The following is a 27,044-nucleotide window of genomic DNA, read 5'->3' on the forward strand; positions in this document are numbered from 1 at the left end:
AAACTGATTTTTATTAGTAGTAATGGACTAGATATTGAAGAAAAATTGTAACAAATATTTGAATCATATGGCAGCAGTCACATAGCTCATAGAATGGTTCTACATTTTTCAGCATATAAAAAGGTATTTACAGTTTTTGTCTAGTCATACATTTACTACACAAAGCAATCCTGCAGTCAAAGGCAAATTAAAACCAAATAGCTCCTTTGAACGCTTCTCATTAAAAAGCATATTTTTATGAATGTATTTGCAACAACACAGGGTTTTTCTTGTTCCCCCTCTCTCCATTATCCCTCTCCACAAACACAATTAGATACCAACAAATGGCCAAATGGCATCCTTTTCAGACAAGATACATCTGTTTACTTTAAGGCACTTTAAGTATTTTAAATACTAATTTGTGTCTCTTTTCTATGAGCCATTAGAAATCAAGACAACATTTAACCTGAGAAAAAGAACAGCTGAACAAGCAAGGCATTTAATATGACCCACTACCATGCGTTTCAGCTGCTGCTATTTTTTGGGAGCTCTTAAAACACTCTTCTGACAGGCTTTGGCTATTTATAATTGAAAGTTCTCATCTGCAAACAAGACACTTGGTATTTTTCTTAGACACTTCAAATTGTCATTTAAATTATACTGAAGTAATCTGTTAAGCAATACGTTAAGTTAGCTGTCTGCACTAAAACCTCTATGCAGATTACAATTCATATTCTCAGAGTGAGGGTGTACATATTCATGTAATAACATTGCAAGATTCTCACAGATAAGTGACTGTACACAAAGTAGTCTGTACACTGTGCAAGGCAAAAAAAAAGAAGATTCAAAGTACTCACTTAAAATGTCATCTATATTTCCGCTATCTAGACTTGTTATTTCACTTCTTGTTGGATTAAAAAGCCAAGACACCTACAAGAGAAACCAAACCAGTCAGGTATGTAGATATTTCAACAGCAAAGCAGTAACATTTCAAAAGCTAGAGAGGAACAAACAGTGAAGTAACTACAAATCAATCCAAGCACACCAGATGATATCGTTTGTCACAAATGCAAAAATGAACATTGTTTACAGATATAACATTCTTGCATTCTTGCACAGTTAAAACAAAACTGGTCATCTCTTCATATAAGGCTCTATGTCGGTAGAAATTTATGTTGGCAGAAATATTACTGATCACAGAATCAGAATCACAGAATCACAAGGTTGGAAACGACCTTCAAGATCATCTAGTCCAACCACCCTCCCATTCCTATCAGTGCCACAAGCTACTAAACCATCTCTCGTAGCTCCTCATCCAGGCGCCTCTTGAACACTGCCAGGGACGGCGACTCCACCACCTCCCTGGGCAGCCATTCCAGTGCCTGACCACCCTCTGAGAGAAAAAGTTTCTCCTAATATCCAACCTAAATCTCCTCTGGTACAACTTCTTGCCATTTCCTCAGGTCCTACTATTTGCCTGGGAGAAGAGGCCAGACCCTTTTGCACCACAACCTCCCTTCAGGAAGTTGTAGAGTGCAATGAGGTCTCCCCTGAGCCTCCTCTTCTCCAGACTGAACAATCCCAGCTCCCTCAGCCGCTCCTCATAAGACTTGTAAGTGTACATAAGACTTGTAAACTGATGATACCTTTTAGAAAAACTTCCATTCTTAAATGTGTTCTGAAGAGAGAAACAAAACCAGCATTTTAGACACTCACCAACCCTGCACATTCCTAAAGAGTGTAGGCCCATCCATTTCACCCAGTGACAAATAATTTCTGATGCTACTTACAGGACTTGTCTGGCTAAAAGGTGTCACAATAGGTAATACTTGCAAACGCATCCATTTTTATTGCTTTTTAAGAAAATACAAGGTTGCAGTTAATTAGATAGCTCTAATATCTACATGTAAACATACCTCCTGCATCTCATCACTGCCTCTGTATCAGCACATAATTGGCACAAACTTAGCAGACCTGGTAAGAACTGAAGAAACCACATCAGCCGTATCATTCAATCTCAAAGCAACACAATGCTCTTAATGCACCTACCCTAACAGCACAGTTTTATGAAAGGGCATGCTCCCACATTCGCTGCAATAAGCATAGTTCTTTTACCTCAAAATGCAATGGAGGAAAGTACTAATGTGTGAATTGTAATATGCTTATACTTTGGAAGATGTAACTGTACAAGTCTCCGATCACAATACAAACTCTTGATCTGGGATGCTGACATTTCCTATCCAAGCAAGCCAGTCAGAAAGTCACCCCTCTTAACTAGGGCCAGAGCGTGGACTAAATGCTCTACTGAGACATCTTTCAACCTATTTTCTCCAAAGAGCCTACAATCTTTCAGTTGAAAGGGATGATAGGAAAGGGAAAGGAAGGTTTTCAGTAAAGAACTGACAGAAATGCACACAGGTCAAGAGGTCGTGCAGAAAACAGAAAATCAAACCAACACAGAATATCCTGAAGGGGCCCACAAGCATCACCATGTCCAACTCCTGGCTCCACACAGCACTACCCAACCCATTCAAACTCTACATCTCAGAGCAGAGTCCAAATGCTCCTAGAACTTTGGCACTTGAGGCCATGCTCGCTGCCCTCTGGTGAAGTCTTTTCCTAATCAGCAATCCAACCAGAGCAGGTTACCAGAGAGCAGAGCTCAGCACTGCCCCTCTGCTCCCCTCATGAGGAGCCGTGGGCCGCCATGAGGCCTCCCTCAGTGTCCTCGAGGCCTTAGGTTTAGTTCTTGTAGCTGCAAAGAAACTCTGCTTCTGACCACAGAGGCCCGAGGGCTGCTTTTACTAAAGACACTGGGACAGGGGGAATAAAATAAAGCTAAGAACAGTATTCAAATGCCAGTGTGTGGAGAAGCTGGAGCACCATAATACTAGGATCTCAGCATTTCCAGATGAGCCTGAGACCTCTCCTAAAGCAATGCCATGGCAGTGGCTGACCACCTAAGAGTGTGATGGATTGAGGAAACGACTACAAGCAGTGAGCCCCCAGGGCATGCTTGTCTTTGACACCCTTTGCACTTCATCAAGAGACTAATTCAATGCCAAACATCAAGTCTTTCAGCATTTGTCACAAATGCATATCATATATCGACTTCCCTAAAACATTAAACATAGTGGATGTCTGCTTCCATTACAATCAGTTTTGAAAATGATGGGAATCTTTTGCAGTGAGATGCTGTCAATAAGTCTGAAGCTATCAACGGAAGCAGCACATAAGTGAGGTTTCCAGCAATGATTTTCAATTCCTTTGGATTTGTGCATCACTAAACATTTCTTGGTGAAGTCACTGGTCTCCTTGTATTTCCCATATAGAGATTGCTGGGTTGTACAGAGTCTGTCATACGCTAAAGGTTGACAGCTCAACAGCTGCTGTAAAGCAGAATGTCCATCACTGCTTTCCACTTGCTATCTAGACATTATTGTACAAATCTAAGATTCTGGAGGACCTTGCACAGCCCTCCTGTGGCACCTGAAGTCTACCAGAAGCAAAAGTCCAACCACTGGCTTCTAGATGATGGTATAGAATAAAAAATTATGGTTGAATTCACAGAGGAAACTACCAGCAGAAGAACACTGTCTGCCATAAAGAATCTGAGTAAGCAAACTGTGGGATGCACAGGATGTGGCAGCTCAGTATGGGGGAAGCACCTTTGAAAAGCTTTGTAGCTGACTGCAGTCTAATCAGCTAGAAGAGAAGACTCTGCCTTCAGTCCTTGCAGAGGAGATAGCCACCACCAGTACAGGCACCCCGCTATCACCCCTGGCTGGTGAGAAGGATAACAAAAAACCTGTGCTTTGCTTTGTGGAGGTGCAGATAGGAGTACTTACATTTTTGGCAATTGGTCAGTTAAGCCTGAGTGAATTAGCATACTTTGTTTTTTTTTGGTACATGTTACATTGCATTAGATGTGTAACTGAAGCAGCAGTAATGACAAAACAATAGTCCAGCTGTTATTGTTAATGTAACAAATAGTATTACTCAAAATCCCTTTTACCGGCTGTCATCTGATCCAACCACAAGTGACTGCAAAATCATTAATGTACATTCCAGGGCTTCAGCTGCCCTGCAAGTTCTCAGAATCCTCTGGCTGTACGTTCGAAGATCACAGGGCTACCCTACCTGTACTGCTTACAATCTCCAACAATGCTTGTTTACTAAGAAAGACCACACAACCCTCTAGAAACTTCAAATGTCGTATTTTCTTAACATAACCAAACCAGTTAGATATCAATTTCTTAAACTACGTGGCTTTTTCTAACACAAATTTACAGCAGCAGCAGCATTAAACCCATCTAATTGGTTGAACTAAGCATAAATTAAACATAACATAGATAAGCACACCATTTGCAATCAGGAAACTGGTTGTGTTATTCAGCAGATGTACTTTAATGGATTAGGAACTGTAGTTTAATTTGTAGACTGCTACAATATGCCTCAACTTGCAATGTAAATATTTAACAGCAATATCAAACTGTAGGACTTCCTAGCAAATAAAATCCCCTACTAAACTTTATGCTACATACAGAAAAAGTACATTAAAACTAACACTTCTTTACAGAACAAATAAGGTTTCTGAATACTTTATTAACACTTATTTGCAGAAAAATCTGGCGCAAGCTACAGGTACTGAAAAACAAATACTCCAGACGTCTTCATACTGAAGCTAAGAATGAAGTTAAGCTGTAGATCCCACTGCCCCTCCAAATTAAACAGAAGTGGAAAACTATTGAGACTGAAAACTTATTTCCCCAAAAGCTACATAAATCTCCAGGTAACCAAAGTATTTTTCCTACTAGAAAGGTTCCATTTTGTCAAAATATATTCATAATCAAATTCTTAAACATTTCATACTGACTAAAAAATTGTGGCGTCAGAACTTTCACACTAAGTATACGGAGTTAATGGAAAAAAGCTTTTCTTTCAAGAAGTGTCTATAAATATGCAAGCCTCACTCCAGCTCAAGCTTTCATCAACGTATAATGCCTGTAAGGAATAAAGCACACCCTTTTGACCCAGTAATCTTGCTGTCCCCAGAGATTCAAGAGAGTTTGTGGTATTGCTAGTATTAATATTTAACATGAAGGAATACGGATTCTAATTCAAACTGTCAAGAAGCTACACTGTTTTGAGAATATCTTCTGACCTCTGATGAGCCCCGTGAATGATAACCCAGGGGCACAAAAGAAAATATTTTTTGAGGAAATGTTTTCTGAACATCAGTTGCACACATTATAAGACAAGCCTTGAACTTACGTTCTGAAAAATATAGTGGCTAACAAAAAAGCCTTTTTTTTTTAATTATGATTTTAAGTGCAAATTTAGTATTCCATTGGCCTACATCAGACAGACAGACAAGTAACCAATTGCGTTTGTAACTGAGAAAAATAATCCGACTAACTGCACAAGACCACTACAAACTCACTGGAGAAATATAACACTGCAAAATGGTAACTGGTGATATAAGTAGCCAGTAGAAAACAATTCAGGCAGCTGCCCCTGTATCAGACAATTAACTACATTTTGATATGATGGTGCACGTTGCTGGAGTGAGATTGTACATGTTTTCAAATGCTAGAGCCACTAAAATCCAAAAAGAGAACTAAACAGCTGTGAAAGTCTGCCAAAAAATAAAGATATAGTAGAATATTAAAATTCTAAATAAGAGTGAAATTGCACAAGTCAGATGAACGTTGGCTTATAATTTAACAAAATACAGACTAAAAGAAAGAAAGCACAGAAACCATTTATGAATGCATTGCTAAAAAAAGTCAGGAGCCAAACAACACATTCAGAAAGATAAAATGTAGTTGATACAGGGGGAAAGGAAGAAGAGGAGATGACACACGTGTACAGATACTCCTCTTGACATCAAAAACTGTTGAATGTTGTCTGAATAGATGATCAGCTCAGTTTCCTGGAGGTTTCTGAAGATAAAGCTGTGGATATTTTTCATTGGGGAAGCTCAGTAAGTACAGAAGTACTACTACTGCTGCTGCCCTAGTTTCTTCTAAGGAAATCTTAAATACTATGCAGTAACACGGCAGAGATTTCTTTTGCATTTGTCCTTCAAACCAGGTACTGCACTGTAAGAACCAGTGAGGGACACAGGTGGAGATTCAGAAATCACAACAAAACTTCCCACTTTAGGTTGGAGCAACGAGTGCTAGGAGCCAGTATGTACCTGTTTCTGAGAATCAACTGCACATTGGCTGACATTTATTTGTATTTTTCCAACAGACCACCTCAAAGCACTGCCAAACAGTGATAGTACTCTCTACTGAGGCATGAGACTACCCACGTTGCCTTATACAGAACAAAATGTCTGGAAAAAACCCATCCCATTCTCTTTGACACACTTCCCAAAGGCAAACCTCTGACTTCAAATACCAAATCTCACATCCTTTTTACAAAAAGGAAACAAAAAAGAACCCAATCTAAATGGCTCTCCTGTTGACAGGTCAGCTGTTCGGTATCCACCACATACACCCAATTAACAAAGCCCACTGGTTATTCAGGGGGTTTAGGTCAAGCTTTTAACATTTTACTCTTAGCAATTAGCACTGTTGGTTCTTCAGTCACTGACTGGATTGAAGAGTCTGACCTATGGATTTAGTGGCATTTCCTTCCTGAGATCATTTCATTTAAAGAAGAGTCTTAACAGTTTAACTGTGCACAACCTTAATACTACTTTAAAAAAAGAAAGAAAGAAAGAAAGAAAGAAAACAAAGTAATAATTCTGTTGTGGTTTTGATTAATGGATTTTTTTTTTCCCAAATATTTTATTTCACAGTATGAAACAGAGGTCCCCACTTCCAGAGCAAACCCTGTTCTTGGAGCATTATAATTTCTAATTAGCAGTATACCTGCAAGGCAGTCAGGAAGCCCAGCCTTCATTTCCACTTGCTAAACTCCCTACTTATCCTTTTCTCCTGCTGTGAAACCCTAAAGGCACACAATGGAACAGTCTCTCTCCTCTACCCAAAGCCCTTTTATGCTTGGCAGCCATCTCTGTGCCACTTGTGATCCACGCTGACATACTGAAGTTACTACCTGAAGTCCCAGCCCCATAGGACTTTGTGGCTGACTTTCAGTCCCCAAGTACATCTTCCTTATGCATGCTGCTGATCGGTTGCTGCTCCAAGATCTGCATTAAACTCAGAGCCAAAAGGAAGCAGACGAGTTTACAGCCTGCTGCAGGATGCTGCAAATTGAAAGGAATCCCAGGAGAAAGCAGTGTTGAAGCTGACAGGCATCGTGAGAGCCCCTGAAGTTGGGCTTCAGAGCCATCAATCACGAACATCTCACCGGTAGCATTCCCACAGGCCCCATAATGAACCACAGAGCCCAGAGCTGAGAGAGGCAACAGTAAATATAGAATGCTGAGGAAAATCAGGAGAAAGAGACCATAACCCCCACCTTCTGTCACAGCATTTCAGTTCTTGTCATCACCATATTCCAGGGCATGTGTGAACATGGCTGCAATTTAGACTGATTGAATGCTGCCATCCCTTACTCTGTTACCAAACTAGATTTTTATTTGTAACATAGTATCACAGAATTATAAATTGGCCCCGGTTGAAAAGGACCATAATGATCACGGAGTTTCAACCCCCCTGCTATGTGCAGGGTCACCAACCAGCAGACCAGGCTGCCCAGAGCCACATCCAGCCTGGCCTTGAATGCCTCCAGGGATGGGGCATCCACAACCTCCTTGGGCAACCTGTTCCAGTGCATCACCACCCTCTGTGTGAAAAAACATAACACAGGCTACTGTTATTATAAAACAACATGACATACCACATCAGTGCAAAAAGCTAAGTAATGATGGCTTTAGCCTACATGTAAGTTAGAACAATTTTTAAATTGGTATCAAACAGTTCTTTTCCTACTATTGATTTTCAACAGCCATATTAAAACTCAATCAGGGAAATTTAAAGGACTTAAAAGAACCTACTGAAAACAGATTTAGGGATTGCAACTGTTAGATTTTCCCTCTTCCCATGGGAAGCTAACTAACTTGAAATAAAGATTACACATACAAACACACAGACACAACAAGTAAACCTCCTTGTCTAAATCATTATAAAATGGAATGGCCTGCCAAGGCTAAACAGTACCATAAAAACTGCACAAAGCTAGGTGGAAAGAGTGCTATACTGAGAGGCAATGCAATTTCACATTTTTCTCCACGTGTCACCTACTTTTACAAGTGTCTCAGAGGAATTCTTGCTGCAGGTGCATTTATCATCAGTATAACCTCTCGCAGAAGCAAAAGTTGGAAGCAAAAAGCATTCATGGTTTGTAACTGTACTTTGCAATTCTAAATGATATTGATCCTACGCTCTAGGAGAGGAAAAACCCCTCACAATTAACAGTTCCTACAACTGACCTTAACTGACATGCAGAAATAGCGTAGGATTGTCTTGTGAATTTTATGCCTCGGTACGATTTGCAATGGCTTGTTACCATAGCACTGAAGGCCCCCTGAAAAAATGGGCAAATTTACTTCTCAACAGCTCGTACATTATTAAAATCACAAAATGTTCATTCAAGAAGCTCACTGCAGAGAAGAAAATTAAACCTCAGTAACAAAATATGCGATTCAAGGTATCACATTCCTCTTCATAAAGCTCTGAACAGCAGACCCATATACATCTCAACACCATTTTAAAGCTCAAGACTCCAGGCTCATATCTTAAGGATCACTGGCTTTCAGAGAAATGCTCAAATCAAAGCTCAAAAATGACATGAGGCATGTTTAAAGAAATGTCACAGAGATAAAATGTGTCGGTAGTTTTCAGTTCAACTCTCTTATTATTTTCAGTTATTTCCCTTCTTGGCTCAGAGTGGAAAAAAAAAAAAGTGCAGTCTCCAGTCAGGACCACTACACACTGGTTTTCCTTGTAGATCTATGGACTACATACATTTCAGACAAAAGATGTAAATGTGTGTCTAAATAACTGCACCAACTCACAAAAAATAAACGTTTAAAGCAGTCCAGTTCTGCAGAAGGATGAACTTTCCTTCAAGCTTCTTCCATAGCTTTGAAGCCATGAATTCAGCACCTGAGAAAACTAACTGAAAACTCTGACTCTTTCAGATATTTTATTTACCACACTTTTCATTCTTACAAAAGAAACTATGAAAAATCGTATAACTTGCAGACTTGTAATAAATAAATAAAGAAAAGAGGGACAAAACCTCATATTCGGCTAAAGCTTCCATGGTTTGACACAGTTATTGCTAGGTGGTCTGATTATCTGGTACCAATACACTGATTCATTTCCAGGAAGGAATAAAGAACACGAAGTAGAAATGATTAGCATCAACTAAACTGCAACAGCTGTTTATGAAAGTCAGTACCCTCAAGTTTTTGAACTTGTTAAAGGTATGATCCAGCAAGATAAAAGAAATGGCTGCTTGGTCTTATCTTGTCCAGGAGGCAGTTCTGAGAGCACAACACAATACTTTGCTGCTCCTTTCCACAGTGCCAAGGAAAAAGACCTGTTCTGCATTTAGGGAATTGCACATAAGGCACCACCAGAACTGTTCATAGGAGACAGTCCAAAGCTTGGAATTTAAGGCCAGGTTGGTTGGGGCCCTGTGCAGCTGAGCTGGCGGGGGGCAGCCCTGCCCACAGCAGGGGGTTGGGTGGGTGGGCTTTGAGGTCCCTTCCAACCCAAACCATTCCATGATCGCACGTGCATTCTCCCTCTATCTTATCATTCTTGAACAAGCAACAGAGATGGATATTAGAATGAAAACAAGAGTCTTACTCTTCCCAAGAGAAGGGGAACAGCTCTGGCAGGGGGGGATGGACTAGATGATCACTGCAGAGAGATCCCTTCCAAACCTTGCAGTCCTGCAATTCAGTGAACTGTGTGGAAGGAGAAGCAACCAAACTCTACTCAAAGTGCAGTCCAGGAGGTGGAAACTAGAAGTAGCTGTAGTGTTCCTACCAGAAATGGAATTTCCTATATAGCACATGAATGTTTGCTGTCTTGGAAAATTAATTTACCAGCTTATACACTCATCCCTTCAGACTATTTCACATCTGCTGCCTACACACATTCCAACACATTAAAAATAACACCATTCCTGTTAAGTATTAATTTCAATAGATGCTAATACATATCAGTATTACTGTTGAACAAGACAAAAGCCAACTTACCTCAAGTGAAACACTCTATTTCAACACCTACTCACTTTCAGTTGCTTACCTTTTCATTAACCATGTATTCACTACTGCAAATTACAATTTATTTTCACTTCTGCTTCAAAACATGGAGCTCTCTCTCTCTTTGTGGTGAAAAAAAAAAAGAAAAAAAAAAAGATACGAACTGTCAGCAAAGACAAGCCTGTGGAGTTTTACCTTTCAGGCTGGAACTTGTTTTCAGAGTGGGTAGGAATGGCATAAACCAGCTGTTCAAATGCAAATAAAAGAGGCTATCATAAGCACATATGAACTAGCCCTCACAATAAAAATGCCTCATAGGCAGTTTAGATAAAATATCAGGCAAAACGACAGTGCAGCCTTAGAGCAACCTGCATTTTCACATATCTGTAACATTCTGCAGATGATTCTGAGTGGCAGCGTGTGAGATATAAGTCACTCTGCTTGGTCTGGTGGTTTTTGTTTTGTTGTGCTTTTTTTGTTGTTTATTGATTGTTTTTTTTCAGTTTGCTTTCTTTTTGTTGTGTGTGTGGTTTTCTGCTGTTGCTGCTTTTTCATCCGAAGATGAAAGCATCCAGGAGGTTCACAGAGGAGCACCCATAATAACAGTAAGCAAGAAGCTTGCACACATTTGCCAGCACAAAGTCAGTTCTAGAAGAGCATTCATATCCTCATTGAAAGAAGATCAAAACCCTGCGGCTCCAGAGGCACTAACTGCTTTAAACTACACAACTGATGCACTGCTATAAACAAAAACCTCAGCAAAAATGACAATTATATAACCAAAAATACTGAATACATACAAATAGAATGCAAATACAATACAAATATACTGAAAAGTGAAGTAATTCTCTCCACCAAGTTTACCCAAGGGGAAGAAAAACATGTTAGTTTAAACGCCACTCAATATTAGGGAACACAAGCAGACAAACCAAGTCTCCACTAACACTGTTTAAGTTGTGCTGCTCATATTTGTGCCAAAGCCAAGCTGTACTTAGGAATGAAAAAAATTGGCTTCCAAATGCAGAAACACAGCCAACTCAATTTGGCCCAAATTTTATTGCTCAAGGCTAGAACAAGTGCTAGAAGTAAAGCAGCAAAGAAGCAAGTGTGTGGATGACAACTAGTTAAATTCCTACTCTCTTCCAATTTTAGAATAACACTCATGCTGCACGAGAGCCAAACAAACCCATTCATGAATATGCACACAACTACCCCTGTTCATTAACCTCATATCTACAACTTCTAGCACCAGTACTTCCTGCACTGCTAAGATCTTCCTGGTGATGCAGTTCTCCTCCCTCAGCACGACTGAGCTGCCACCTTCCCTCACACAACCTCCTCATGTTCCAGCAGGAGGTCGAGGATTCCTGCAGCTATCAAAAGACAAATAAAGCACAACACAGCCACCCAGAGCACATAAAACTTTTGTTTATACATTAAAAACATTTGAGATTCAGTCCTGTGTTGTTGCTGCTGCTGCTGCTGCTGCTCCTTCCCCTTCTTTTGAAGAAATGAAGCAAGGAAGAATACCTTAGCTTTCCTAAATTACGAACTTTCCATTCCCACACCATGTGAAAAGAATCACAGAATCACAGAATGGCCTGGGTTGAAAAGCACCACAATGATCATTGAGTTTCAACCCTCTGCTGTGTGCAGGGTCACCAACCACCAGAGCAGGCTGCCCAGAGCCACATCCAGCCTGGCCTTGAATGCGTCCAGGGATGGGGCATCCACAGCCTCCTTGGGCAACCTGTTCCAGTGTGTCACCAACTTCTGTGTGAAAAACTTCCTCCTAAAAAAGCCCAAATCCATTTATTGATAATACCATTCATATGTTAAATAAACAGTAATTGGAATATGCTTCACAGCTGCATTTTAATCCACATAATTGCATTGGAAAAATCTCTCTATTTAACAGAGGAATAATAATAGAAAAAAAAGATACATTTTACAATTGATTAGTTTGCTATCTTTGACATTAGAATGTAACTTAAAGCAACACAGCCTGGACCTGAAGGGGAAAAAGTTCATCTTTGGAGCCACATCTTCACTTAATATTCATATCATAGTTTGAATGAGTGGCTAACTTCAGGCTGCGTAGGAGTTATTTCTATTCTAAGCAGCTGCTGAAGGCCTGCACATATGCAGTCAATTTCTCTTGGATTACTCTGGGTAACAGAAGAGTAAATAATGCAGCGGACAGACACATGCTACAGATACACTGGAATGCACAAAAGAATGTGATAGAAAGATACTTGATTGCTGCACAACCCCCAGGAAATATGAACTGCAACAAGTTCCAGGCTGACTCCCAAGAAAAATTTCAAGCAAGTATTCCAGACAGGCCTTAAAAATACTATTTAGAACACTTACACGACGCAGTACATGAACTGGGAGCAATTATCAGAGAGACACCGGCTCTGCGGTTCACAGAATCATAGAGTAGCATGTGTTGAAAAGGTCCACAATGATCATCTAGTTTCAACCCCACTGCCATAGGCAGGGTTGCCAACCACCAGATCAGGCTGCCCAGAGCCACATCCAGCCTGGACGGAGTTAACCAGCTCAGTGCAGTGAGCTTGCCATTTACGAGGCATGGGGACTGACTGGTTTCTCTTCATCACGGCTCTCAAAATAGCTACAAAAAATCTTCAGCAAGGTATTGATACAGATTTTGGATAGCAGCATCGCAGCTGTATGTTATTCCAAAATAAGATAATACATAGCAGCTAGGTAGTACTATTATATACGTATTTATATGTGTATTTATGTATGTATTTGCATCATTTCAGCAAATTTTGTTGGCCTAAGTTGGCAGGAAAAAAAAAATTACACAGAAATAAAAAGCCCCTTCCCCCTGCAATTATATGTTCTTAACCAAAGCAGTTTGAAATGTCAAAGGCAATTCCTGAGAGGCCTACACACTCACTGAGCTCCCATCACTAATTAATGGATCATTAGTAGGAAAGAACCCCTAACTGTTTCACTCTGCACCACATACTGTCTTAATTACCTTTGTGAAGCTACAATTTGTCTTTCAGTCATCCTAGCCAAAAATCCCAAGTGAATTGACTCAACAGGGAGAAGGAAAAAAAAGTACTTTCATACACACATTTATAAAAATCCACCACTTTTATGACTGGCAAAGGATTTAGGGGCTAAACATTTCCAACATTTAAGAAAGGGATATCAATAAACTATGGCAGAGACAGAAGTGATAGACAGAGAAAACAAAAAGCTCTTGGGATACAAATGTGGGTACATCTGAAACACTTTCCCTTTGTGAAGCTTTTGAAAAAGTTAATTATATCATCACTTCATAATCACGACAGCTATGGGAAACAGCAAAACACTATCACAGCTGTTGTTTTCTTTTTCAAGACCATTGGAACAGGCACCTATTCCTTGCCTTTCAAAATACTTCCTTGCAGAGCTCCTAATGAACAAGTTATCTCCATGTTTGTGCCCAATTCCCACATGAATCCTTTTGGAGATGAGATCTAAGCTGCACTGCCAGTTATCTTACAGTAGGGATTAGAATGCTTTTCCTGTTCACAAATGTTAAGGAAAAAAAAAAAGACCACAAAGAAACCCATACAGCACAAACTGACATCCTCACAGTCTTCTTTTTGGATGCACCTTGATAAAACAAACACTGAAACCAGGCAACAACCACTGATGCCAGGCAAGACTGGAGGCATGCTGGCAGCAGGAAGTATTGCCAAAGAACCTGTTCACTCACTACATTACTGCTCTAGGGCTCCACTATCTACAGGAAGTTTGTGCTTCATTAACACCATTTCAGATACAAAGTTTCAGTGATAAAAACCAAGAAAACAAAAAGAAACCTCACACTTCTCTACCACTGGGATCACTTTCCTTTCTGAAGTGAATGCCATGTGGGTTAAGGTTCCCTTAGTTGTCCTTACATAGAATATCTCGAATTGAAAGGGATTCATCTAAAGATCGTTGAGTCCAACTCCTGGCTCCACTCAGGACCATCCAAAATTCAAACCCTATGTATAAGAGCACTGTCCAAATATTTTTTGTGATGTGGTAACCCACTTCCTCCATGAAATAAGCCTTTGTGAGCTCCAGCAATTCATTTCATCACAACAGCTGACGAAGCTTCCAGCTATAGCTCACTAATGAACGGAATTCAGAATCATTTCCAATTAACATCTACTATGATATATATATATATACTTTTATTAGAGGCAGAACTCAAAAAAGTGACAAAAACTGAAAACAGTCGGTTCTTAATTGTTCTTAATAACAATTCCGTCCACTTACAGACCACAGTTCTGAAAGGCAAAATGGCCCACGAGAGTCAGTCAATCAAGGACAACCTCTTCAAAGCACAAAGCCCACCTACCTTGCTATGCAGCAAGCTACCATGGCAGAAAACCTACACGGATTAACACAACTTGTGGATGAGTTCAGAAACAGAAATCAAAGTCCACAGAAGGCAGAAGTAGGTAAGAAAAGGAATACTTGGCAGAAGTATAAAAACACTGCTTGAGCAGGCAAGATGAAATCAGAAAAGCCCAAGTTGAAACCAGAGAGGGATGTTAAAGATCAACAGAAGGTTTCTACAGTTATGCAGGCAACAAAAGGAAGAATAAAAAAGACTGTAAAGCCACATGAAGGTAAAAACAAGTTAGAAACCTATTAAACAAGTTGAACATACACAGATGCTCAGAACCAGATGGTATATAGTTTCCTGGGTCCCCAGGAAAATCATGGAGGCAGATTTTCTTCCCAAAAGTCACATCCATCCAGTAGAAATTTAGAAACATTAAATCCATCTCATCAATTTGATTGTACTCTGTAATAAGATGACTGTTCTCTCTAAATGAGGAAAGAATATTACATGTTGTTTGCATTAGCTTTAACAGGGCTCTGACACAGTCTGTCAAAGTATCCTTAGAGCTAAATTGGTAGTATGTTAAATGAATAAGTGAAATATAAAGTAAACCACACAGCAGTTGGGCTCAAAGGGCTCTAATCAAAGGGAGTAGGTACAACTGGTCTCTAATGGAGTTTCTCCAGGATCAATATTGAATACAAGAAATGTTTGCCTTTACTAATGACCAGAATAGTAGAACAAAGTGCCTAGTCTGCAATTTCCTGAGGATACTGAACTGGGCAACTGTGCAAGGGCAGAAATCTGCACTCAGCAAGACCTCAGTCAGAGAAATGCTCTGACAGGGATCTCATGAAGTTCAACGTGGGCAAAGTCCTGCATCTGGGGTGGAATAACCCCACGTGGGCTAGGGGCCAACTAGATAGAAAACATCTGTCTTCTGCAACAGTCAATTTCTCAGTAGTAGAATACATAAATTATGAAATTATCTTGCAATCCATCATTTTTTATGACACCCTTTTTGTAATCACCAGAGCATAATTTAATATGAACAGAGTACTACAGCTGGTTTGGAGAAATTCAGTATCCTGACATTAGAATCTTCATCTGGAAGTGAAAAAAACATTCAGAGTTAATGCTGGGTACAGCAACAGCTTCACAGAATAACCCTTAACAATGTAAAATGAAATACCTGGAAGTCAACAAATTCAAAAGTCAAATGTATTCCATTCCTAAAATCCTTCATGAACATTAAAAAAAAAATAGGCTATGTGAACAGCTGACAACACCAATGGTTATGAAAAAGAAAAATCACGTGCCTACCAATGGTTAACGTGCTCCTAACAAAGATACATCAGAAAAGAGAAGTCCAAAGGCAAAACTCACAGAAAGAAATTTTGATCTCTCTTTCTTTCCTAATTCTCTAGGACACCTAACCTCTCCTACTTCTCTGGGGAGCTCACTCCACCACAGTTTTGGAAGAAAACATTGCCTACCCTTTGGCACAGCACCCGATATTGCTTCTGCTTGTATTTTCAAATGTTCCTCCTCTGTATCACTGAGAACTCTCAAAAAATACATCTGAAAATATTGCTAAATCACCCAAAATCATTTCATTATTGAAGCATCCACTACTTGAAAACATAGGACTCACCTGAAGAGATACTGAAGTTCAGACGTATAATTACATGATATATACTGCATTTTTATATTTTCTTTTCATGAGATGAATTTCTCCCTTCAAACAAACTACATTCAGTAAGCTCACATAATAATGTTCAAGTAAAAAACAACAACAAAAAAGCAAAGAAGCCACTACATGGAATAACTGGAAACTGTTCAAGTGAAGTTTACAAAGAGCCTGCAAAGTGAACATATAGTCTTTAAGTCTTTCCAAAGAATTAAGTTTGATTAAAACAAAGGAGACAACTGCTGTGCATCTCAAAGTGGTACACTGTTTTCCCAAAGAAGTGGTACGAGGCCCAGTGTCTCACTTAAGAAAGTTGCCCTGCCAAAAAAGAGGCTAAAGCAAAACACAAGGGTATCAAAAGAAAATGAAGATAAGGAACATCAGAGAGAGTATGTCTGCCAGAAAGAGCATCTGTAATACTACGCAGTCACAAACTCCTTTACACATTTTCAAACACTGTCTTAGTCGTCTGTTTGAAGAATTGTTTCAGTTTCTCCGCTTTCCAGCTGAGTGCTCCAATGAGGAAGCTTGCCAATTACACGGCATAGCATGAAAGATGTAATAGATCAGTAATATGCTTCTCCTACTCACCTAGGAAGAGAACAGGAATAGGGTGAGGAAGTTCCTCAGTTAACACCTCATCTACTTGGAACTCTTGCGCTACTCTCGCAGGGAACCCCCTTTCGTTTTTTAAGGCTCAGTGATGTCAAATTTGCCTATAGTTACGTTTGGCTAATGCTCAAATTCAGAATATTGCATTTTGAGCAGGATCTGTGCAAAGATAAACAAGTGCATAGAAACACACCTTACACAGTGTAAGATTACATAGTTCAATTTCTCTCTGGGTGATTTACTACTTGTACAATTTAACAGTGAGATAAGGCATTATTTAATTTTCACTTTCACTCTTCGGATACTTGATGTCATATCAACAAGACAAAAGGCAGTGGCAATCAAACAAGAAACAGAAATATTACCCTATAGCATTTTTTCTAATTAAAATTTTAATAGAAAACTCAAAGAAGAGGCAGTAGATAATGAACTAAGTTACTGCTTCTAGCAGTTGCAACTGCATTACTATGCAGGAAGTCTTTTGAAAGCTTCACTAAAAATACAAAAATTATAGTGTAACACAAACTGTAACACTAAGTATTACCTGATAATAACAAAGCCACATCAGCTTATAGAAAACAAATACAAACAGACAGCAGAACATTCACCAGGCTTCCACAGAAACCCTAGGATGCTACTTCGAAAATGAGGTATAGGAAAACTGGGGAGAAACTTTTTGTAAGAGCATGAACATGGAGAAATGGCTTTAAACTGGAAGAGGGTAAATTTAGACTAGATATCAGGAAGGGATTCTTTACTGTGAGTGTGGTGAGACACTGGAACAGGTTGCCCCTTCCTAAAAGCACTAAAGGCCAGGCTGGATGGGGCTTTGAGCATCCTGGTAAGAGGGAGGTGTCCCTGCCTATAGCAGGGGGTTGGAACCTTAAAGGTCCCTTCCAACCCAAACCATTCAATGATTCTATGCATACTTTAAAATTGTGAAAACTTTTCACATTCCTAGAATATCACAGGACACATATGTTCTTCCAATGGCATTGTCAAATACGTTACAAAATAGGTGCTCTTGCTTTGTCTGGGATGCCTTTCCAAACAAGCTACAAAGTAAAGCTGTAACAGTAGTTTTGAAACGCAATAAAATACCAGAGATCAAAATGCAAGAATAGGGAAATTCTTTTACAGTCGCTTGAGGGAAAAAATAATTTAAAGAGAGTAAAACAACTTCCCCATTCACTTTTCTCCCTATCAGTTGGTAGTTTCCTCTGTTCACATCTGTTCCTCAGAGACACTGCATGCATGAGTTCCCCAGTAGACTACTGAGCAATATGACAAGTATCTGTTAAACATGTTCTGCAGTAAGAGCACATGCAACGGAGTATCTTGTGTACTTGTTCTGTAATGAAAATTGCAGAACATCTGCAAGTGAAGGCAAACCATAAGGATTGGTTAGAGCAAAACTAAAGAACCACACCTTGCCTTAGAGAAAATGCGGTGAGGCAGCATCACGTCAGCATTTATTCCACTCTCTCAGATTCATTAGATCTGTCCTACCCAGTGTTAAGCAACATACCAGCATGGCAGAAACATCATTCATATACAAGCAAGAAGTGCACACATGCCACTTATTCAGTCCAATCTTGCAATCAGCTGTGCATTCTCCTCTGCAGCCTGGGCTGGGCTCTGCCCTGCCTGCCCTCCCTCTCAGCTCCAGCATTAGAAAACCAGGGTTCACACCACTCTGTACTTACTCCCCACCCCTCTCTCCAGACACTGTTTCCCAGCAGCCCCGCTCTGATCCAGTACTAAACCTTCACTTGAGAATTCAAATTGAGGAGGGAACAGGTCTGTTTTGGGCCTGGTGGGTATCTCTGTACTGCGACCTCCGAGCTAGCAAATCAACCTTTAGTGAGATTGAGAGGTATACTAGGAAACACAAAGACAGTGGTCCAAAACTCTCTGAAACTTTAGTGATCTCTTATTGATAATAATTTTTAGACAGAAGAACTACACTTGATATAGATATTGTATTTTATTTCATAGTATTTCAATTCTCAGCATCTTTTACCTAGTTTTCTGTACTTTCAATACAAATAAGTACTTTCTACACTCAGTCTACTTCAATTTCCTCCTATTCCTGTATTATACATCCTGCTTTACTAATATGCTATGTTCATTCTTTTTCTTGCCTTTTCTTCCCCTATTCAGAAATTGGTTTTTAGCACTTTTTAGTGTACACCTGCTTTGAAAAACATTCCAACAAACGAGTATTATGACAAGATGGGGAGCATCATTACACAGCAGTGCAAAAGTTCATCCATCATACTTTTGGTATGCAGAGCTCTGGAAACAAAAGCAATAAATATGAAAAATAAAGAACAACTTCTTTCCCCCAGAGAATAGACTGCTCAAATAGACTGTGTAGAAAAAGAAATATGCTTATCCAAAAGTTTGGAAATTTAATTTCTTTAAGACTTTATTGCTACTACTAAGCAAGTCCAGCTTAGTAAGCTGTTTTCACAGCTGCGTATCAATGCATTCTCTTCTAGAAACTACTGATGGAACACTAAAAGGCTCACATACACAAAATACACTGACTGTCACACCCAAAGATGTTCTGCTGGACAACACATCCTTGGGACACAGAGCAGACGGCTCCCTCAAACTCTACTATACAAAGCCAAGCTTTTGTGGTTGTTAAGATGAGAAAGAAAGCTACAAGAACTCTGAAGATGGTCACATACACACTACCAGATTCTCCACATGCCATAAGAAGAAAAGCACGATATTTTTCACAACTACTTTAAAGAAAAAGTCTCCTTCTACTCCCAGTCTGCTCACGACAACTTTTCCAAAGCTCACATCAAATCTACTGCAAGAAGTGGTTCACTGTCTTGATCCAAGTGCGTAACCAGGCACCTTACAACACAGGGGCATGTCTGAGATGACGCTGAAGAATTACACAGATAACATTACATATAATTATATTTTACCTCCCCAACACCTCTCAAAAAAAAAAAAAAATCCACATCATCTCTGATCTGTACTCTTTGTGAGGTTTTACGCACATTGTTCTTTTTAATCTCATTAGAAATTGGTTTAAATGACAGCAACTAAAGCTTGGGGAAGTTTCAGGTCTTCACCACAATCTAGTCTGTAAGTTGACGTGCATATGATGCATATTAAATTTGCATGGATCCAGTGTACCATGAAGAAAGAAAAATGCTCTCATTACCTCCTGAGCACTCTCAAACTTATACTTGCCTGTTTAAACTGTGTTTTAAAACAATACAGACTCCTAGTTTTCACTCATTGGAGCCTGTACTGAAAACAACAGTTAAAATGTCCATTTTAGCATACAGACAATATTACTTCTGTTTCAATGCACAGATATGACATGAAAATCCTAGGTTCCTCAGTGTATTAGCAGAGAACAAATACACTACAAATTGCCACCTATATACAAACAGTTCAAAAATGTCTTTTTCAAACCTCACAAATTCTGTATGCTTATTGAATTTGAAACTGCAGGCAAGCTTATGGTAATTTAATTGATGTTCACTCAGGTAGAAGTGCACATTTCAAAGAGGTAATCAGCGATCCTGTTCATTAAGCACCTGTCTTCAAGTTCCTATTCATTCATTAGCTGCTGCATTGCTGTGTATTTCCCCTGAGATCCCCAAAACTCTATTTGGAATCACAGAATATGTTGAGTTGGAAGGGATTCTTAAAGATCACTGAATCTAACTCCTGGCTCCACACGGGCTCACCCAAAACTCAAACTCTATGTCTGAGAGCAGTGTCCAAACACTCCTTGCACTCCAGCACTCAGGGCTGTGCCCACTGCCTGTTCCATGCCCACTGCCCTCTGGTGCAGAACCTTTTCCTGATGATCCAACCTCCATCTTCCCCAATTTTAATACATTATCTTATACATATCATTCACTACACAAACAGCTAGGTGTTTGTTCCTTTTTTTTCCGACTTAGCTAACTTTACCTCTCATGATTCCTTGTTTTACTCTTCCACATTTAAAATAAATTAACTAAGCAAAACCTCATTAAATTTACACAAGCCTCCTTTGGCTCTGCAAGTCTCCTAAGCTCTAAACGCTCAGGATGTGGCTCAGTACAAGCCAGGAAAACAAAGAATCAGTACACTGGCCTGTTTAAAAGATAAGAGGGCCTCCTTATCTCCACAAAGGACACGCATCAGTGATTCACGTCTGCAAAGGCAGAAAGTAGCTCAGATTGAGCAAGCTTAAAAAAAATACCAAAAAAGCCACATTTTGACAACCGCAGCTGAATTCCACGAGCCTCTCGGGCTCTCAGGAACTTGTCTCCAACTCTGCCCGCTAAGCTCCGAGTGGACTGCCGTCCACCTCCCTAGCGCGCCGATGGGACGGGGCCAGAAGGCCGCCGCGGGACAGTCAGCCCTGCCCCGAGCGTAGCGGAGAACAGGCCCGAGGCGGGAGTCCCACACAGCACCGTGCGCAGGCCGTGCCCCGCCCCGCAGCCTATCAGCCCCAGCCACAGCGTCGTCCTCCCCCAGCCGGGAAGCTCGCTCTCAGCCCGGGCCCGGCAGGTGTCGGCGGCGCCGCTCCCGCCCGAGGCCGGCCCGAGGAAGGGCCCCGAACCGGTGCCGGCTGCCGGGAGAGCAGAGGGCCGCGGGGCGGGCGGGTAGAAGCCGGCGGCTTACCAAGAGGAGGAAGAGGCGGCCGGGCTGAGGCGGGAGCAGGAAGATGGCGGGTCTCATGGTAGATCAGGCGCCCGGCGGCGGGGTGGGGGGGAGAAACGCGGCTCCCACGCTCGGCGGCCGCGGCGGTTCCGCACTTCCCCCGTCGCCAGGAAACACCCGCGGCCGTCCCACCGCCGGGCCCCGCGCCGCCCGCCTTCGCCACTCACTTCCGGGTGCCTGCAGGAGCACGCCGGGAAGCGTAGTTCTTAGCCGGGGAAAAGAAGCGCGCCCTCCCGGCGCGCCCCGCGCGGAGGACCCGGCTATCCCAGCATGCAGCGGGGGCGCCCCCTCCGTCAGGGCGGGGCGGGCGGTGCTGAGGTGAGCGTTTGGGCGCGGTGGCCGCGGCGGGGCGGTTGTAGGGCTGGGAGGGGTTTGCCTGTTTGTTCTGACCCGGCGCTCGTTATCCGGCTTTGGGGTTTCCTCCTTCTCCCCTTCTCGTTGCTTTGGGTCCGGAAAAGTTCTCCGAGTTTACGTAACTGGGGTAACTCAGCTCGTGAGTAGCAGCGGGCGACTGCGCTGTCTTAATGTCTCTTCTTGTGCCTGTACGTTGAATGCCCAGTCTTCTGGGTCCGCACCTGTTGTTGACTGATGCTGCTTTCCTGGCAGCTTTATCAATAAAATTTGATAGAGTAGACTCATTGCAGCCCGTGTTTCTCTCCGTGTTAGTTTCAGAAAGAGAGAGTGAATTATATGCTTGATTCCCCTAATACAGTGTACACAGCAGATAATGCCAACCGTATCACTTATTTATAAATAGATCTTGTGGTTATTTCTTGATTATTGTTGGTTTTTGTCTCGCAGAAGTAAGAAAAAACTTTTGTAGTTGAGGATCTTTATCAAACCACTTTTCCAGTTTGTCATATACAGGAGAGCAACCTCTGAGGAAAGCGATGTGTTTTCCTTTTATAGTTCCTCTTAATATCTCATTATTTTTGTGATCCTGAATTAGGTCTTTCAATATAGTGATGATACTCTACTGAAAGTTGTTGTAGAGGTAATTGGCTGCTTCTCTTACCGATGTGATTACTGAAACTTTGTACAGTAGTGATTCTTCTTGTTTTTTTTTTTTTTCTTGGAAGTTAGGAACGTCATTACTAATTCTCTGCAACGTGCAGTCAGTTTAATATTACAGCTGATTTGTAACTGGGATGCTTCTGGTGCTTTATTAAGGTCTCCAATATTTGCTGAATTTTATGCTGTAATCCGTGGATATCATGTAGAGTATTCACATCCATTTGCAATCTATTTGGGGTGACTTTGTAAGGACTGTCAGCAGTGTGGAAATGAAATTAATGCTAAACAAACTATTTTGTTAGCACTGGGAGAGATGAGGCAAATGTATCTTTGGTCATAACTGCTTTCATTACTTTTTGTCATAACCTTTCCAAAATAAAGGTAGAGCAAATACAGTATTAAAAATACTAACAGAGGCTTGCTGGCGTTTGTATTCCAACTACCATTACTGCCAGTTCTCATTCACATCAATGTAAACCTTACCTTGTAAGCTAGGCTGTGCTTTGCTTCAGGAATTAATCCATGTTTTGTACTTCTCAGAATGCTGATTCCCCACCTCTTCCTCCAGCTGTTGTAGACATCCCCCTAAAATAGTAAAACTGAAAAGTAGATGTTGTTTTTAAGTTCTTCTGGTTTGTATTTAAACAGTGAGTCTTTAACTCGAATGCCTTTTTGGAGTCTTTTTATTAAATTGGTTCAATCTAGAGCCATAACAATGATGAAGGGACTGAAGCATCTCCTGTGAGGAAAAGCTGAGAGAGAGGGGACTTCAGCCTAGAGAAGGGGTGGTCCAGGGGTGGATCACAGCACTGTCTGTTAAGTATCTAAAGTGAGGTGCAAATAACACAGATCCAGGCTCTTTTCAGTGCTGCCCCATGCCAGGGATAGAGGTAATGGGCACAGACTGAAGCACAGGAGGTTTCGTCTGAACACCAGGTAGTATTTCTATGCCCAGAGTCTGTGGAGTCTCTTTGGAGGTATCCAGAAGCTGCTGGGACATGGGCAGCTTGATTTGGGTAGCCCTGCTGCAACTGGGACTGGATGGAACCAGGTGAGCCCAGAGGGCCCTGACAACTTCAGCCACGCTGTGATTCCTATTTACGATTTCTTTTGTTTGGTTCCATGTGGCAATGTTGAAGATGGAATTGTGTTAGAATCGCACAATGCACAGTATTCCTGTAGCATGTGAGGAAAACATTTGGTTCTTCATCCTGTTGAGTACTCCAGATAATAAAGCATTTTGAGGGTGCTCAAATTGGCAGTATAAGAGCTGGAGGGAGCATTCTTCACTTGTTTAGAAGAGTTGTCCAGAATATTCAGACATGGTTAGTGGACAAGTCATGGGGAAGTATCTTCCAACCACGCATGTCTGGACCAGCTGGAATGATAGCAAAAGAAAGAATCTGCAAGGAAAATGGAAGAAAATACATCAGTGATAGTTTTGGGGATAAAACTACTATCTCAAAATCACAACAGGTGTAAAATTCCAGTGGTGTATATTGGTCCACTTAAAAGAGAGATTGCTCATTTATCTTTCTGTCCACAGGAAGTGTACTGAGGAAAAGACAAGACAATTTAAATTCAAGCTGCAGCCTTATGCATCAAGTGCCCATTAAATTATGTAGCATCCATCTCTGCAGCCTTCTTCCTTCTCTCTTTCTTCCTGTTTATATTGCAGCTAAGTATGGTAATGTTTTCATTTGTGGTGTTTTAGGACATTTTTTCTGTCTTCCATAGTTGTACAAGTGGAAATGTTCTTAACCTTCTCTCACCTTAGCCTCTTTGAACTCTTTTCTTTTCTTCTAAAAGTAGCTAGGGCTGTGAATCCATTAATCACTCATTCTTTTTATGAGAAAGATCATCTACTTATGTGCTAAAACAAGTATACCAAAAAACATCTGGCAACTTTTCTGGAACATAGAGGAATTAGATAAGGATGGAGATGTTCATGATTCAAGAGATACTGAACGTTGTCACATCATTCAGAGGTTTATTCAGTGGTGGAAGAGGAGAGTGTCAGGACAGGATCCTGTTGTTCTATAGGTTTCAGTTGACCAGATGTGGCTCCAGAACTATTTCCAATTGTTCTGAAAAACGCTTTCATAAGATCATGAGGAGTTCATCCTTGCACCTCTGCACTGACATTCTTAACTGAGCAAACTTGTGGTGCTATGAGCATGCAGGCCCTTCTTTATTTCTGATACACAGTGCAGACCTGAATTGGTCATTATCAAGGTCTGGTACACTGATAGTTCAGTGAAGGTGACGCTGGTAGTTCAGTGAAGGTGATAGTTCCATTTCAAAAGAGGCTAGGAAGGCAAAAGTACTAGCAGGTATAATTTAGGTAATAAATGGAGAAGAAAAAAAGAGAGACCTTTTACCAGCCTAACTCCAATTTTTGCCTACATCTTGAATACCTAGTGGTGTTTAGTGGAGTTTAGTTTCCACCTCAATGGGGTATGACTGAACTGTGGAAGGGTCCAAAAAAGCTAAGTAAAATGTTCGGACGTACATAAAAGCCCTTGCCTACGGAACAGCTTGATAATGTCCAACACTTTCAGCTAAAGGAATATACGATTGTGGAAGCTATGTCAGAGATGTGTAACATAATTACTGATAGATGAGAACTTCTGTTTCCTTTCCAGTTCTAGATTTAAGGGGCCTCAAATGCCAAGAACCACTTCAAAACAGATGGAGGAAAGCAGTTCATCCATACAGTGTTTGGTTGTGCTGTGGCACTCCTTGATCAGTGGGTATAGTGAATAAGCTTGAGAGGAGACTAGACAGGTTTATAGAACAGAAATTAACTGAAGAAAATTAACAGAATTTTACAAGCTCTAAATACACAGAAATAAAAGTCCACTTCAGGAAGTGTTGGAATAGTTATAAGTTAAGAAAATATTTAGAAAAGAGGAACAAAGGCATAAGTATATTTACCTTGTTCTTTGCTGCTGGCCAGTTTGAGACAGAGCTTGATCTGATTCACTGTGGCTTTTCTTGCACACATTTCCCTACTTCTGTTTGGGTCTGAAGAAGGCTCAAGATCTAAAAAGTTGGTCTGATAATTTCTGCTATGCCAGTTGGTCAAATAAAAGATACTGCTTCTGCGTATAAACCTTGCTCTATGTATATTCATAAACCATCATGGTAAAATGCCACCAGATACCAAGTCAATACTTGATAAACACCACAGGTTGCTTGAAATATCCATGCCAGCACTCTGAAGAAGGATCTGTTGAATGTATAGATAAATACTGTTCTGTTTGCAGACTTTTGCAAAGCTTACTGACTAAAATTTATTTTGAAGGCAACAAAACTATAGGATATTTATATATGTACTTAATGTAAAGTTTTGTTAATTGACTCTTGACTAGAAGTAGATTTAACTCACAAAAAAAAACCAACCCACATTTGTTTTTTCCTATTGTTTAATGGGGCTGTTTATTTTCATTAGCATTGTTTAAGTCACTGTAACGTTATATCAGTTCAGTTGTTTTTTTTTGTCCCCTAGAACTGAATTCTTACAGAATATGTTGGTGGTGCAGATCTGACCTATGATAATACCTTGCAAGAGTATGAATATTTCAACAAACTGCCTCTTCAGTGGTTCCTCATTAGCATCTGAAGTGCATGCTGCTGCTGTTAATGGGGATAAGAGTACCCTCCTAAAGTTAATCGCAGGTAAATGTTTTTATTGTACATGCTTTTTGGTTTTGGCTTATTGCTCTGATTTGTAGAATACGTTTTTGTTTCTTGATTGTATGTATTTCTAGAAAAATAGTCTTGAAAACAGAACTGATTTGTCATTTTATTATTTGTTGCACGTGATCGAAACTTTCGTATGAAATACAGCAAAAATTGATGTGCTATATAATCAGAAGACTTAAGACTCGTGTTTCAAGGAATTAACAATTCTGGAGAAGTGCTCTGGGCTGAAATAGTTTGACCCCGTTTCCCTATTTTTTGTAATCACTGATTTTTTGAGAAATGGGAAAAACTTGTTTTTCCAGTGATTTGTATAGTTAATAAATTCTTGACACGCCTTAGAAATAAGTCCTATTTGTTAATTTGATGCTCACAAATTAAAGATAAAGAAAGTGACTGACCCTATGGAAGCTGAAGCTAAAATGTTCCCGATCATTTCCATCCATTTAAGCCCAAAATTTCACCTTCCCTCTCTGTCTAAGAACTGGTACAGTATTAGAAGTTAGTTTTCAAAAGCAGCCTATGTTATATGTTCCAAAAGCAATCTTATATACATTTGGAAAGCTATCTAGCTGAAAAAAAACTTCTATTTTCAGCAATTTTGATTAAGTGCAATTTCAGCTGATAATGTAGAAGTTCTGTTTGTTCAGCCTTTTTTGAAAATTTCATTCTTGTAACTTGGTGAGGTTGAATGACTCTGCAATAATAATTAAAAAACAAAAAACAAAAAACAGACATCTTAGTTGTGTTTATACCACTAACTGTCAGTTTTAATGGGAATAATGTCT

General features: G+C 40.4%; 2 protein-coding genes across 3 annotated transcripts in view; one reads left to right on the top strand and one right to left on the bottom strand.

Moving 5' to 3' along the window:
* Positions 1-21,666, bottom strand: part of ERP44 (endoplasmic reticulum protein 44) — a 46,995-nt gene extending 25,329 nt beyond the window's left edge. The window contains exons 1-2 of the mRNA XM_048940366.1: positions 21,499-21,666; positions 837-909 (exon numbers count right to left, since the gene is read on the bottom strand). Of these exons, the coding sequence (XP_048796323.1) occupies positions 837-909; positions 21,499-21,555 (130 nt within the window). The 5' untranslated portion in view covers positions 21,556-21,666. The remainder of the gene's footprint in view (positions 1-836; positions 910-21,498) is intronic.
* A 103-nt stretch (positions 21,667-21,769) lies between these two features.
* INVS (inversin) overlaps positions 21,770-27,044 on the top strand; it is an 83,803-nt gene continuing 78,528 nt past the window's right edge. Inside the window, exons 1-2 of one of the 2 annotated variants that reach the window (XM_048940359.1) lie at positions 21,770-21,855; positions 26,063-26,232. In XM_048940359.1, coding sequence (XP_048796316.1) covers positions 26,106-26,232 — 127 coding nt within the window. In that variant the 5' untranslated portion in view covers positions 21,770-21,855; positions 26,063-26,105. Of the gene's footprint in view, positions 21,856-21,897; positions 22,031-26,062; positions 26,233-27,044 lie in introns of those variants that run through there. The other variant, XM_048940360.1, reaches the window with a different exon arrangement.

This window comes from Lagopus muta, chromosome 3 (assembly GCF_023343835.1).
Source record: "Lagopus muta isolate bLagMut1 chromosome 3, bLagMut1 primary, whole genome shotgun sequence".
NCBI lineage: Eukaryota > Metazoa > Chordata > Aves > Galliformes > Phasianidae > Lagopus > Lagopus muta.